At 31.9% G+C, this 16,193-nt stretch overlaps 2 protein-coding genes across 3 annotated transcripts; both read left to right on the plus strand.

Annotated features, from left to right (window-relative positions):
• The first annotated feature begins 3,126 nt into the window (after positions 1 to 3,126).
• LOC111624443 lies at positions 3,127 to 6,054 on the plus strand. Its single transcript, XM_023367281.1, has 4 exons — positions 3,127 to 3,252; positions 5,402 to 5,593; positions 5,667 to 5,783; positions 5,846 to 6,054. Exons 1-4 carry the CDS (start codon positions 3,196 to 3,198, stop codon positions 5,963 to 5,965), a joined length of 486 nt encoding a protein of 161 aa, XP_023223049.1. The 5' UTR covers positions 3,127 to 3,195; the 3' UTR covers positions 5,966 to 6,054.
• A 188-nt stretch (positions 6,055 to 6,242) lies between these two features.
• LOC111624448 (bestrophin-2-like) lies at positions 6,243 to 15,031 on the plus strand. Of its 2 annotated transcripts, none has more exons than XM_023367283.1 (10): positions 6,243 to 6,610; positions 7,423 to 7,557; positions 8,045 to 8,211; positions 9,690 to 9,847; positions 9,921 to 9,998; positions 10,069 to 10,224; positions 10,294 to 10,374; positions 12,369 to 12,520; positions 12,596 to 12,868; positions 14,041 to 15,031. In XM_023367283.1, the coding sequence occupies exons 1-10, from the start codon at positions 6,432 to 6,434 to the stop codon at positions 14,930 to 14,932; spliced, it is 2,271 nt and encodes a 756-aa protein (XP_023223051.1). In that variant the 5' UTR covers positions 6,243 to 6,431; the 3' UTR covers positions 14,933 to 15,031. The 2 variants fall into 2 exon arrangements, with proteins under 2 accessions (XP_023223051.1, XP_023223052.1); XM_023367284.1 differs by lacking the exon at positions 6,243 to 6,610 and adding an exon at positions 6,680 to 7,340 and having other exon boundaries at positions 7,510 to 7,557.
• Positions 15,032 to 16,193: the final 1,162 nt, after the last annotated feature.

The following is a 16,193-nucleotide window of genomic DNA, read 5'->3' on the forward strand; positions in this document are numbered from 1 at the left end:
TTAATATATTTTTTCGTACATAATCGGTTATCCGAACAACCCCATTCCCCAATCGATTCGGATAAACGACGCTCTACTGTATTTGGTTCGCATCTGTGAACAATTTAACACACGAGATTATGGATCTGAATATTTCATAACCATGGAATTTTACTTCTGAATTGCCCGATACATGCAAATACATTTCTTTCTAATAACGTTTGATATAATAACTCATTAATTAATATATTTTGCCTAATTCTTCTAATTTAAGGTATTCTAACATGTCATTTAATGGTTGCACCGTAATAACATACAAGGATACCGAATTATAATACAGTTTACGGGCGGAAAAAGTAAAGCGCATACAACCAACATAAACGTAAACAAACATCTATCACCTTTTCGGAGAAACTCCGAGCGCTCTGTATTGGAAGTGATGCTTCCCAATAGCCATTTTTTAATAACTATTTCATTTTTACATACTAAAGTATAAACCGAAAAAATTCTCGTCTGTAATGGGGGCTAGAAATGTTTATTTTTGTTTAAAAGTATTGAAGAAATTTATCCAAAAATCCTTATATTGTCTTAATTAAGAAACTCATCTTTTAATTATCGTTTAATCTTAAATTTTAAAATCAAATTTACATTCAAACGCTGGCATACCGAGATATCGTCGGGTTCGTGCCTCGCCTCACCAAAGTGTTCGAAACGTGGAATTTTCCGGGTTTTCTTCATGTGTCTAACACCTAAATAGGGTTCATTTTCTCATAGAAACTTCTCCCGGTAGATCCCCCCATATTGCATTGCTTCATTTCATCAAGCAAACAAGTATTTTCTTGTCGCTCGAAATTTCAAGTTATTCTCTAATGGCTGTATTAACCAACAAAGAGTTGAGAGTCAAAGTTGAAGTTAATTAACCAGTCAGAACTCACGCACTTAAAGTAAAAGGAATGCTGATTGGTTGACTTCGACTCTCAACTTTTTGCTGGCAAATACAATCTTATGATTAAGAATTCAAACTACGATTATTTGTATTGTTTGATATCCTAAACTTTATGTTCTGATAAAATTAGAATTTTACTGAAAATGAAAAATACTTACTAATGCACAATAATATAGTAATTATGATGCAACCTATACATTATTAATATATCATTCTCCTGTACTCTACTATCGTTATCGTCTTGTAATGCATATCATATAATAATTAATATGATATACAGTACACGCCACTTACTCTAATCACACATATATTGTTCTTATTCGGCTAATATTTTTAAAATTATTAATTCGTTAAACATGTAAGATATTTGTAAAATTTTTAATTAAAATTCTGCTATAGTTATTGATAGCTTCATGCAAATAAGCATTTTTAAGTTACATGTGGCTGATAACCAGCAATTTTCAGCTCACTCTTTCGCTTATTAACGCACGAACACATGAAAAGAACTATGTATAAATTATATATAAAGCTTTAATCTCTGATATTTTTTAATTTATGTACTTATTCCTGAGTCTTTTTGAGCACATTTTGTAATAAATAAATAATTTCTCTTGTTGAAAATCTCGATTATAAGTAGTAACACAAATTTTAATTGAAAATGAAATTTTAAGTCTTCCTATAATTTTTAAAATTTATTTTATACGAAATAAATATTAGAACGAATTAGTAAGTGAATGCTCGAACGTATTTTTGAGCATTCACTTATTAATGAAAGATCAGTTAGAATCTTTATTTATAAGAAAAAATGTTATATTTTGTGTTTGATTTTAAAGATGTTTCTATTTATTTTTACTGAAGGAAGATGGAGCCTTTTGCCTGACACTCTATTACTAGTACTTAAATGTCATTGCAGCCTATAAATACATCTTACCCATTTTTTTCCGGTCTCACCAGTAACCGAGTGGATAAAACCACTAAACACATGACACGGGTTTCCATCTCGACAACGAACTGACCACGTGGAATTTTTCGGATTTTCTACACGTCTAACATCTAAATAGAGCTCAGTTTCCCATAGAATGTCTTACCGGGAGGCATCCCCATCTTGGAAGATCGCCCACGTGTTTAGTTACAGTATACCATCAAGACAATGTAATGAAATTAACCGAAGCCGATTTAAATATGCTGTACAAAGTGAACATTTAATGTTTATGGATCATGTGAAATTATTCACATTTTCATTGCCGTTTTGAATTTCAAAGATAAAAGTCTTCAATATATTGATTGAACTATAAAATTATACTAATATGGCATTAATTCTCTTAACATAACTTAACAATAAGATTTCTCTATTTATGTTTTGAAAAATCCTTTCCGTCTTGCAAGAAAAATACGCTAGGAAAAACGCCATAGACTTAATCGATTGTGAAATCTTATATATAAAAGAAGGTTGAAAAAAGCAGAGAGACTAACAGTAAAGTATGTGGATGTGAGGAATTAGTTGCTGTAAACAGATTGCACGATTCAACAGGTCAACAACCAAGAACAAAAGCGGTCTCGCAAGCCAAGTATCGCTAATGAGATTACATCCAGTCTAAACTAAACTATTTTATAAAATATAATAGAAAAATCAATCTAAAAGGATTAAAAACTGAAAATAAAATTAATTATTAAATTATTATTAAAATATATTATTAAAACCTAAAAAACAATAACAGTAGGATGGCCAAGTCGGTTAAGATGGCTTACTGTTCTGAGGGAACCGGCATCAAATAAGGGCGAACTCCACTCTCGGAGTAGTTTTCCCTGATACGTTGGGTCACGTCTCTCACCACTCGGCCACCACTCAGCGATGCCATTTATGCAGAAGAGAGAAACGAGTTCTCTGGTTTGACGATGCACGAATTTTCGTCATCTTAGAAAGTTCAACCTGTTGAACTTTTTTTCGTATTTTTTTCTCCCCTCCAGAGATGCGCACGTACAGTAGTTCGGCAGCCTCGCGCACAACAACAACAGTAAAATGGATACGAAGAAGAACGCGGGAAATCTGTTGAACGTAAAGAAAATGGCCCGAGAAACTACAAAAAGCACAGGGAGGCCACAAATAAAAGAAAGGANCTATAATTTTTAAAATTTATTTTATTTGTGTTAATATTCTCTTAAATATTTCGAAATTTTATTTTCAATTAAAATTTGAAAGACAAATCTTTTGAAAATTTGTCTTTTGTTCTTTTCGAATAGTTTAAAAAACGAATTATTTTTTCTTTAAAATGCCTTATTATAAATTCTTTAAGTCTGTTCATGGAGCTTTTCTAATACCTGAAATGGTAAGACGGATGTTTCATAGTTTTTCATATGATAAGAAAGAAGATTATCAAAGTTCATAGCAGTTTGTCATTGTAAATTTTCGTGATATTTCCATATCATTTCATCAAAAAATTTCCAGTGCTCTAATATTGTTAGATTTAAAGCTTTTCCTGTACTTACGGAAGAATTATTAAGTTTACGACATAGCAATAATACAAATTATACAGCTGATCACTAATATAAACCCCTACCTCTGGCAAACTGGTGTGATGATGATGTTACTGAATCAAATTTGATGATGTCATTAAACCAAACGAAATCAATCATATGTAAACGTTAACTTACAGTAGAAATTTGTTTCGAACAGAGGTGCTGAATATGTCCAATGGCGCAAAGTAGGTTCGGGGGAATATGCGGTATAAAAAGTAATTTACAGCCATAACAGCAGAAACGTTACAATAAAGTGGAGTAGCGGACATTAATTGGGATGGGAAATTCGCCAAAATACGAGTATGGGGTTTTTATTCCAAAACTCTTTTCGATATAATTTAATGGATGAAATTTGGTGGAAAATTTGAAAATTAATAAATCCGAGTTTAAAAACTTTTTCTGAATTGTCTCATTAAGCAGAAATTTTATCATTATTTTATAAACATTATTTTCCTTTATTTTTTCATATTTTTCGTAGATTTATCATAAAAATAAAAAAAATATTAACATCAAAATATATATTAAAACATCATAAAAGTATGGTCGCAATTCGTTTTCAAATAAAAAAATTATAATACAGTAATAAACTTGTTTTATTTCGTACACAATAATTTTCGGAGAAATTTGTGGTCCTGAAAATATATAACGTCCTGATAAATAAATAATCCTGATAACGGGAGGGGTCCTGAAAAGGTCCTGATAAAAGAAATTTGGATTCTGAAAGTCTATAACGTTAATTTCTATTTAATCTCAATAAAATCTTCACATCAGTGTGAGCTTACTCACCTACAACAGCATAGATCATCAAAAATGCACGGTACGTGATCCCTGTATAGGGCTCCCGCTAACAACCTCGGGGCCCGGGTCAATCATGAAATGCGAGGCTCCTTCAAACATGTACATTATATAACTTTTACTACTATTTTATTTTATTGGTACTGTCCCATATAAGCCAAAAATTATTATTATTATTAACAGACGTTTTCTGAGAGCTCGATAAGCGTTGGACTCAGAGCCAATCCAACTTATCTGTTTAGAAAGCATCCAGTTTCTGATAAAGATCCTTTCTGAATGCACTTTTTGGCTTGATGAAGTTGATGCCACAGAGAACTTCTACGCATTATACACGAATGAAACTTTAATACACCCACTGCATCAACTAATCAGTTGTTTTAAAAAAAAGCAGGTAACATTAACACGGAGTGGCAAATTCCGTAAAAATCTATCTATTTCCCAAATCTATGAAAATTCTGTTTTCCAGGCTTTCCATGATCCCTATTTAAAAGTGATTTGGTAGGATAATGAAACGTGGGCGATCTGCCAAGGGTCTCCATCTGAAAGGAGTTTCTATGGGGGGAATGGCCTGTATTTAAGTGTTAGAGACGTAAAGGAAACCTGACTCCACGTGGTTAGTCCGTTGGTCAGGCGCGAACTCACCACCAATTAAGATTGGAGTGATGAGATAAGGCAAACGCAACACTTGGGTGATCTGCCAAGGGGGAAATCCTTCCGGTAGGATCTTCTAAGGGAAACTGGCCTCTATTTAGGAGTTATACGTGAAGAAATCAGGAAAATCGACGTGGCTAGTCGGTTGATGAGGGGCGAACCTGCGAACAACTGTAACGCATATATGGATGGCTGGGTATCTGCGTGCCTAGTCATCCATATATGCGTTACAAGTTGAAATAATACCCTGCATTCTCTTCTGACATTCGTGCTCGTCAATGCAGAGTGGATAAAACAACTAAACTATGATCGGTCGCGTGCTCGCGTCTGACCAAGGGGCTGGCCAGGTAGAGTTTTCAAGATCTCTTCACGTGTATAACACCTGAATAGGGGCCAGTTTTGCATAGAAAGAGAGGCAACGCTCACATGTTGTGTTACAAATCCATCTGCAATTACCAATTTGTATAAAAAAATAATTGTACAAAGTAATAATTCGTTGTATAATTCTTTCAGTTCGCGAGTATGCTGTCGACTTTCTTCATAGTTTTTCCAATAGACAAGTATCAGAAAAGAAATGTAGACTTAAAATGGGAAACTGCATTTCTGTACGCAGTTTCCTTCTATTGTTTCGCATCTTCGACACTTCACTTCTTTGTATTTCTCTGTTCTTCAGATACAGCAAAACACTTTCCTAAAATGATATTTGTAAGTAATAATAAAAATTATTAATTTTTTAATAAAATAATGATAAATTATCCCGATTGAAATCTTTTTTTAGTATTTACATCATCATTTAATAGCGGCCAGTCTTTGTCTTGTAATGGGATCGTGGGAGGTATATTCAGAAGTACGCGAACATGTTTCTGTTCTAAACCTTGCCCATTACACAGCTGGGGTAAGTAACATTGTTACATATATCAATGTAATTTTATAAATTACATTAATTATATATTTCAGATGTTGACATTAATAAACTTTGTTCTGTTTGCTGGAGGATTTCTCTCTTTGTACCATGAACAAGGAGGAAACTTGTTTACAATGGCTCGTGCTTTAAGAAGAGGAAGACGAAGATATTAATTGAAAAAATATTCATAATTCAGTAGAATATTATAAATATTTTTCATATCCGACTTATAAATAATTATGTTTAAAATAAAATGTGAAGTGCGATATTTCTTTTACTAAATAAATATTTATTAATATAAAGTCCGCGTGTTAAATAAATATCAGCCAACAGGATAAGATGTAAAATATATGAAACACCTTTGCAGCATTGTCTGAACGTGAAAGCATTCGGAAAAGAGGATAAAGTTGGCAACCGAGAAAGGATATAGTTGCCAAATCCTGTATTTAGATTTGCGTATATTCGTCTCTCATTTAGTTGATGCACAAACCTTCGACTTTTACTCGATTGCTAAAGATATTTCAACTTTTCTTTATCGAAGAGTCATTGACTGCTCTTACAATGTTGTGATTCTCTTTACGAATTTATTAGCGAGTGTTATATAACTTTTTTATTAGTCAAGAAAGAATCGAACCGGAAATGACAGTAAGTTATCAATATGATGTGGCATCTTCCACTTCCGGTGGATTTATGCGACTTTTATTCCGTTGGAGGGGTAGCGTGTGGAAGCTGGTTTACAGGGAAATGCTGATATTTACCTCAGCTTATATACTTTTAACTATATTATATAGGTATTTTCTATTGGAAATGCAAAAAAGGTAAGTCATAAATTATTTTATCAAAATTCGTTTATTTTAAAGCCGAGTGCTTCGTTTATTCGCTAAATTTAGAAGATTTGCGTACGAAATTAGCGAAATAAAAAATAGTAATTAGCTTTAAAGTTGGCCTTTCGTATAACAAACGAATTTATTAAAAATAATACAGTTTTTAAGTGTTAATTTCTCTTATTTTATTTGAAAGTAATGTCACGAAAAGCATCCAGTTTATCATTAAAGTAGGTTTCTTTCTAAATTTAACTTCACTAAGTTCATATTTGCTCGCATAATTTTAGAACCTAATTTATGTTTATGCATGATCCATTTAATATTTAGGTCCACACAAGTTCATCATATGCATGTAAATATGTTGTTGTATTTTATCTGTATAATATCTTTGTTGATGTTGATTTAGCAAAGTTCTTGGCATCGCAAGTCTTTTTCATTGCCAATTTTTTCTTGGATACTGACAACAATAATTTAGGATTCGATTGTCTTCTTAATTAGCATATTTTCTCGATCGGAATCAATTTTAGACGTTTAACAATAAATATAATAATCCGTTACACTTTACCCAAGAAAATTTTAGCCTGTATGAGCATAATTAATGAGAAAATTAAAAGTTGGCTGGTAGAAATTCAATGCAACTATCAATAGTAATACTTGAAACTGACAATGCCAACTCTTGCCTGACAATTAAGAAAAAAAAAGCAAAGGAATGTTTGGCAGACCAAGTAATTCAGACGTTAAAATGTTACAGAAATGTTACGTAGCATTTTTTTCATTTATAAATTAACTATCTTTTTTAATTACAGGGTATTTGAAAGGATAGTTTTCTTTTGTTCAACGTTCCTGGATTTAATACCTCTAAGCTTTGTTCTCGGTTTCTATGTATCGTTTACAGCGTCAAGATGGTGGAATCAATACGTTGCCATACCTTGGCCCGACAAGTAAGTAAATTTTCAGGTAACTCGAACGAAACGAACCGAAATTCTCTTTCAATACAAATTAAAAACAAAAAGAGAGAAACTTTAAAAACCTGATCAAGAGTTACTTGTTTAAACTACACGTGGTTGACACTTTGCCAAAAATATTTAGGACTGACATTTATCGTTCCCTATTGTAACTTTGAATAGAAACATTTAAAGAGCTTGTTAAGTGTTTGATTATTAATAATAGTCCCTTCTTGAATAAAATATCACAAATAATAATTTTATTATTTTGTAATACAGTCAAACCTCTGAATAACGGCCACTGATTAGAACATAGAAAAATACACATTATTTGGAAGTTATTTTGTACGCATACGAAAGGTAATGCCGTTTAGAGGTGGCCGTTATTGGAGGTTTTATTTGATACAGTACTAATTCTGATTTCACGAAATAATAAATCGGTAATTTTCTGAAAGATTTGAATATTTCTTTTTAAAATGATTAGATTAATGAATATTTTGGCTCTGTACGTCAACGGGGTGGATGACACAAGTCGAATGCTGAGAAGAACATTCATGAGATATTTGAACTGTACTCTAGTTTTGGTCCTTCGATCGATCAGTATGGCTGTTAAAAGAAGATTTCCTACCAAAGATCATCTCGTTGAAGCTGGTCAGTACCGATATTTAACTGCATTTTTTGTTAACAAGTAAATTTAAATAATTAACGTTTCTTAACAATATAAATCGATCTTTAATTAACAAGTGGCATTTATCTCTTTACTCTTTTATTTATATTTAGTAAAATAACAAAAATTAGAGAAAGTAGAAATAAAATCAACGAAATAAATGAAAATTACTCAGATTTAGTTATCTTTCACATTAGTTTATGAAAAAAAAATATAATATAAATTAATGTAGAGAAATAGAAATATAGCGAAATTTATCTCTAAGCTTCAACATTAATATTTTTTATAAAATTTTGAAAAACAAATTAAGATTCTATAATTCGTATAGAAGAAACGTCAAATTACAGAGTCAAAGATAAATTATACCTTCTTTGTGTAACGTAATTATAAAGAGAACACTCGTAAATGCATATATGATTATATTGAAGTAAACCATTAAAAACTTAAAAATTATATAAACAAAATAAAAAATACATTTATCATATACAATCTAGCGAGCTTCGAACTTTAATAATTTGGGCAGAATGAATATAAAGGGAAGCAGCAGGAAATAAACTAGCCAGCAATAGGAAATTATCTAACTAGCAACAGGGGATAACCTAACCAGCAACAGACTCATTACACTAAATAGATACGACATAATACACCTAATTTTCAAAATTTATATTTAAAAAAAGAAGAACCGAGCAAGTCTTGGAAAAAGTTTGGGAATTTTAACAAGAGCATTGATTTATATATTGGAATTAGGTTTATGTGAAAGCAAAATTCACGATAGGAATATTTGTATTTCATAGATAATAAACATATTTTCAATTTATTATGCAGGATAACAATAGAACAAACAGTACAAATATTTGCGTTCTATAGAGTAAATTATATAAATCATTTTAAAACTTTTGATAAATATCTATAATTTAAACATTGGTGAAAACAATTCAACTTTTATATATCAAAATTATTTATACAGCAAATAAGGAAAGATCGGTATTTAATTGTTTGCTCTACTTGTTCAAGTAGCTATTTGCTCTCTCTCTTAACATATACTTTTTTATGTACAGTAACTGTTAATTTTTCTAAATGATAATATTAATTTTGCTGTTTTTACTTGCTATTTGCAAAATTTTATATTTTGCAGATAGCAAGTAAAAACAATATTTTATATTGTTATAAATAGGCCTATTTATAACGCGAAAATACCCAGATAAAAATATGAAAAATTATTATTATTACTTTGATGTTTTTGTCGATTCTTCTTGATTTAACGACACACAATAAAGAATTCTTCCATCACCCAGAGATATACCAGCCAGTTGGTGAGGTGCGAACCCGCGACTAACCACAGTATTCAAAAATTTTTATCCGTCCGGCCTTTGGTGGGCCTAAGTTGTATCGTTAACTATCATTCAAATATTCACAAAACTAAATGAATAAATTGGAATTAATTACACGTATTATATTTTAGGATTTTTAACAAAATTAGAATTAGAAATGTTGCAATCCGTTCCATCAACAGAATTTAACACTTTTTGGATTCCATGTACTTGGTTCATCAATTTGTTGAGAGATGCAAAACAATCGGGTCATGTCAATGATTCTAATGGATTAAAACTAATCATGGAGGTAAAATTTTTTCTCATTAATAATTTCATATTTTCTTAGTTAGATGAAGTAAAACTTTAATAACCATTCATAGGAATTTAACGATTTTAGAGGTAAATGTGGCATGTTATGGAGTTACGATTGGATCAGTGTTCCTTTAGTATACACTCAAGTAAGTATTTATCGATTAAACAATTAAAAAATTATAAAATTAAACAAATATTTCTTTCAATTTTAATTAGGTTGTGACTCTGGCTACCTACGCTTTTTATGTAGCTTGCATATTCGGACGTCAATACGTAGATAATACAAGTGATTTCCCACCTGGACATCGTTTCGAATATTATTTGCCTATATTCACTATTCTTCAATTATTCTTTTATATGGGACTACTTAAGGTAAAATTCAAACTTCAAACTTATAATAACTACAAAAGCTTTCTATAGTTTTAAAATGACTCAGTTTAGGTTGCAGAACAACTGATAAATCCGTTTGGCGATGACGACGAAGATTTTGAATTGAATTGGATTATTGACAGGCACATCAAGGTAAATCTTGTTTTTAATAAATCTTAAGTTAATTTTTTTTAAATTTTCAAATATTAAATATTCTACGAAACTTCAAATAAAGACAATGTTTACTTATTTAACTATTTACGGCCTGTATATAATGTGACTCCCTTCTTAAACAGTGCACACTAGTGACCGAGTGGATAAAAATCATTAAATACTAGTAGTTGGTCGCGGGTTCGCGGTTGACCAGCGCAAACCCGCAACGCCAGAAAATTTATGCGTGAAGTTTTCTGGTTTTAGATTTACAAACCTAAATGAACAGGGACAAGTTTCCCTGTAGAAAGTCTTCCCGGGAGGCACACCTTGGCTGATCATTCTTGTTTACCGTTGCCTTTCATCAATCCCATCCTTCCCGGACACTTTATCTACTGTAAAGTACAAATACATTTCGGGCACAGGTTTTATTCATTATTCCTCTATTTCAGTGTAGGAAGATATTGAGAGGATTGAAAAAATCTGTGTATAAATGCATTTGTACTACAGTACATAAAATGTCCAGTAAGAAAGTGGACCTGTACGAAGTTTAAAGTTACCACATTCCTCAAAATATCAAATATATTCTACATGCAAATATATCTAAAATATATCTAATATAAAAATTTTTCTCTGTGTTATCAACAATATGGAGGTTTTTATATGTTGTTCTGCATACTTCCAACATCAGCAAGCTTAAAGATTAACAACATAGTCAAATTTTAAACATTTAATTCAAAAATAAATAAAAAAGGATTTTATAAATAATGAATTACATGCATGTAATAATTTCTGCAAATATTCTTCTTCTGTTTGCCCTATTCTATTTATCTGTCCCGTTTTTAGGTGTTAGAAACGTAAAGAAAACCGAGAAAACTCCACTTGGCCATCACATTGGTTAGGCTAAGAAAACATTTTAATACAGTCCAACCACCAATAACAGCCACCTCTATTTTCAGAAACATTTTTCTTTTTGAACAAAAAAACATATATTATAAACTCCATACAATGACCATTTTTCTGTTCCGTCAGTGGCCGTTATTCATGGGGTTGACTGTAATTCGGTTTAAAACGAAAACTAACATTTATTGTTGATGAAATTCTGAAATAAAATATATCTCATAGCTTTAATATATATAAAAATATGCTTAAATGAAGTATAATTTAATTTAAAACATATGTTACATTTAATATAGCGATATTAAATTTATTGATTATTATTTTCATATAATCGTTACGGACGAACAAGAATGCGTGTGTAAGAAAACAAGAAAAATAAATAAAAATATCAGAAATATACATAGAACTGGACTTATATATTATAGCTTACAGCCATACAATAAGAGGCCCTTCTCCTACACCAATTAATGATACATGGAAAAATGTATCACCATAAGGTATAGATTCAGCGCGAGGTCCTAAGCTGCTCAATAACATACATATATTAAGAAAATATTTTCATATAAATTTATAAATTCAGATACATAAAGGAATGTTAATTTCCAGTAATTGTTATATTCCAGCAACATATTGAAATTACACGCAAAAGTGTCGTGAGTGTCAAATATGACAGTTGATTTAGAAAAAAATTCAGTGTGTTGTTATACCAAAGCCTGAATTGTTATGCAGGGTATTCGAAAAGTCTCTCCGCAGTAGGTATTGTAGATTATTCTGAACCAAGGCCAACCAATGGCAGAGTGAATAGTAGTTGATCGCGGGTTCACGCCTGACCACGTGGAATTTTTCGAGTTTCTTTCACATGTAAAATACCTAAATAGGGGCAATTTCTCATAGAAAGGCTTCCCGGGAAACACCCTCCTTAGTGATCTGCCAAAAGAGATGCCTCCCAAGTTGCTCACGTGTTGCGTTACGTTTTCCTAACAATCCAATCCAATCATTAAAATCAACTTTTTACATTTTGAACCGTTAACGAGTGCATATAAGATCAATACGGCCATTTCTACGTAATGTTCTGCTTAATTTTTAATATTTTATAGGTGTCATATCTTGGAATAGATACTCTGAATGGAATTCCGCCCCCTTTAATCAAAGACAATTACTTTGATGAATTAGATATCAAACTTCCTTACACAGCAGCATCAGTTTCGTATAAGAAGAAGACTTATAGAGGTTCTGTGGCGAAAATGCAGTTAGTATTTGTATAGAACAACAATAGATAATAATTAATATTATTTTATAATTAATTTCTTCAATTGTATTTCAGTGTTCCAGAAGAACAGCAGAATCTTGTATTACCGGACATTCCAGAAGAAGAAGACGAAGATAAATTTGCAGAACAATTTGGTCTGACTAATCGCAGGGCTTCTACTTGGACAATTGTTGGCGGAAAATTTCATAATCGATTGAGTGCCAGTCAATTAAACATCGACAGTAATTCGTTAGAAAGTGGTGTCGAAAACTGGAAAGCTTCTAATTATTCCATAAATAGAATGGTTGGATCCAAACAACTTGACAAGACTACACCAGGTATCAGGGGGTAAGATTTATAATTCTCCCCCAACATTTTCTCTCCCTCGTGTTGTTTATTTCCTTTTTGTAGTCCGTTTCACGCAATGTTGTCCCCCTTACAGTGAAAAAACAACGCATCATTGACGATATTCATAACTTCAAATACAGTTTGCTCTTGTTGTGTCGAGAGACAGATTGGAGACCTCGATTCATCATTCTATGGTCTCAATATGTAGTCCTATAACAGAAATTTTAACAAAATACATAATACAAATAAATTACAATAGATGAGTGTATCAAAAATCATTTTTATTTTATTTAAAACTTTCGAATTTATGAAATATCAGGTGACGTTTGGTTTGCTTTGATGGAATATGGTAACGTGACACATGGGCCACCTTCTCCAACGGGGAATACCTCCTAGGAGGACTTTCTATAGGAGAATAGCCCTATTTAGATGTTAGACAGGTGAAGGAAACCCGGAAAAACCCACGTGGTCAGCCAGTTGGTGAGGAGCGAACCCACAACTAACCAGTGTTTAATGATTTTATCCATTCGACCACTGGTGGAAAATTGTTACTATTAATAAAAGATTGTTACTATTTATGGGATTCCTTCTGTACAAGTAATTTGTACTCGCTTCACTTTCCAGGATACATTTTGTTACGAAAAGTAATTTCGAAAACACAAAATTTATTCTGATACCAAACAAAAAATCGTTAGTAATCTAAAAAATTTAATTGCAATCATTCATTATTCATAAACTTTTACTGTTTTCTCTTGAATCTGATATCAACGATTTTTTTTGGATCAATTATTCTGTTATCTGAATTTTTTATCTGTTAATTAGTTTCATCTTAGTAAGAGATCAGTATTAAAACAATGAAAATAAATAAAATATTCAACCAATCTTATCTGATTTTTTAAAATATATATATATTTTTAAGATTCGTATTGTAAATAACATTTACAATAAGAAAAATAGATCATATAAAATCATATACTTACTCGTATATTGTTCTTTAACTTAATTTTATGACTTTTGCATTTCTTACACGTATTGATATATTGCTGTAACAAAGATTTTTTTGTAGCATCACCTTTTGTTGATTCAATTATTAAACTAATATAAAATGAAATTTTAAAAGAATTTTATAATGATTAATCCTGATTCATTTATAAAACTTTATTACTTTACAGCTTTGGTGGTTCACGCACTACAGAAATTGTGGCATCGCCTGATCAAATGGATAAAGAATCCATGATTTCTTATGGATCATTAGCTGACAAACATATGAGATCGGCGCTCGAAAAATCACTTTATCCGAGTGCAGTTGCCAAACCGAAAAGTGCTAGAATCTTGGCTCAGCCTTCTAAAATAACGCCAAATCAAGGAAGAATGACAAAGCTATTTCAAAGAGCAAAGAAAGCGTGTACTGCTCCACAAAAAAGTCATCCGACTAAATATAAATGGACAGCTTTCAGTCCAGAAGCTAGACCGACTCAAGAGGGGATATCTTTATGCAATTTGCCAAGAGGTTCGGTGTGTGATGATATGTCAGATTATCATTACCAACAAGACTCTGCTTCGTTGTTTAATTTCCGTCGAGCGTCTCGATTAGACGACATCCCCACTATTCAATCCGTCACTCAACGGCCATCGCTACCATCCGAAATGCTACCTCCAATTCATCCCAACATCACTTTATCCGGTTCTCAGGATATAGATGTCCTTATTCATACACAGAGCCCCCCGAAAAATGACGAAGATACTTTGAAAGAACAAGATGATGAAACCTCTGCCGAAGAAATTGAACCCAGTGAACAATATAAACCAGAAGATATTCCAGAACAAACGTGGATGTACTCTCAGAGCATGCCAAATGTTACCGATTCAGTGTTCATTTTTGAGGATCCCGAAGACGAAGCTTTAATTAAGGGTTGGGGAGATGCGCAGAGGCAGGATTATAGTTTCAAAGGTGGAGAAAGTGTATCTATACCTGATATTGATTTAGTGACGTATTCATCGGAAACGCTTTGTCCCGAAAAAGTAAAATCGACAAAAGAAAAAGAACCCGATCCAAAATCTTGAGACAATTAAATTTTTTGATAAAGTTCTGTAATTATCGCTTCGAAAGAAATAAGTACTTTCGATAATTTTCCATCAGTGGAAAATGATGTATTTATTTAGTTCAAGTAAATTATTTTAAAAATGTTTAAAAATAAAATATTTTTTATTAAACAAATATGTGGTTGTTCGATAATTTCGCAATTTTTCTTTTCAAATATTCTCGTGTTGAAAAAATAAATTTTACAGAATTACTTTATTCACTCTTGTAGGAAACGTATGAACCAACGCTTGCCTTCATGCGACATCAATGCGTCGCTTGGCAATGGTATGATCCAAACTATTGGCTGCATCTAAGTAGCAGGTTGCTAACAGTAAGTAAGGCAAGTCAATGATTTCTTCAACTTAAAGTCTTGAAGTATCCAAGGAATCTACTTGTTTTCACGAAAGGAAATTTTCGGTGCCAAATCAAATTTTCAAAGAATTGGATTTTAGATTGATTTCCACAAAATGACAGCGCATAATAGCGATAGAGATCGACCTAACTACCGATTAGAGGCGAGTGTAAGTCATGATCGCAGCTAGCAAGAGTGAGATTAGAAAAAACTATCCATAAAAAATAATAAGGGTCTGGCATGGATTCAAAAGTGAACACTTCATAGCGACAAGAGAGCTCTTGAAGTTGACGCCAGATTAATTTAACGCTGGAATATAAGCACATTTTGAGTGGTTAAAATGGAAATAGAAGTATAATAGTATACTATATTAAACGATTGATTTGTTGACGCGAGATATTAAAAAATTGCAAATTTTCCGTTCTCAATAGTATTGGATTAAATTAGATTGATGAGATATAGCAACTCAATACGTGCGCGATCTGGCAAGAGGGTAGATTTTCTATGGGAAATTGGCTCCTATTTAGGTGTTACATAAAAAACGCGAAAAATTTCATGTGGCTAGCCCGTTGATGAAGCGCGAACTCACGCCCAACTACAATATTCACTTATTTTATTCCCTTGACCACATATTAAAAATAAAATACGATATGTCAGAAAATTCAGGAATAAGACTATTTATTATTATTATTATTATTATTTTCCATTATTATCAGCCATTCTTTTTCTAAGAGGGACAAACCCCTTTTACACATGATTGGAGTTGCTTTCATTCAGCACAAATTATTATAAGGTTAAGTAAGTACGATTTATATATTTATTCACCAAATTTCACGGAATAATCCAATCATAATCATGTCAGCAAGCTTATTGATACGAACCGTCAACTC

The sequence above is a fragment of the Centruroides sculpturatus genome, unplaced genomic scaffold, assembly GCF_000671375.1.
Source record: "Centruroides sculpturatus isolate CEXI.00-Female unplaced genomic scaffold, Cexi_2.0 scaffold373, whole genome shotgun sequence".
Taxonomy (NCBI): Eukaryota; Metazoa; Arthropoda; class Arachnida; order Scorpiones; family Buthidae; genus Centruroides; species Centruroides sculpturatus.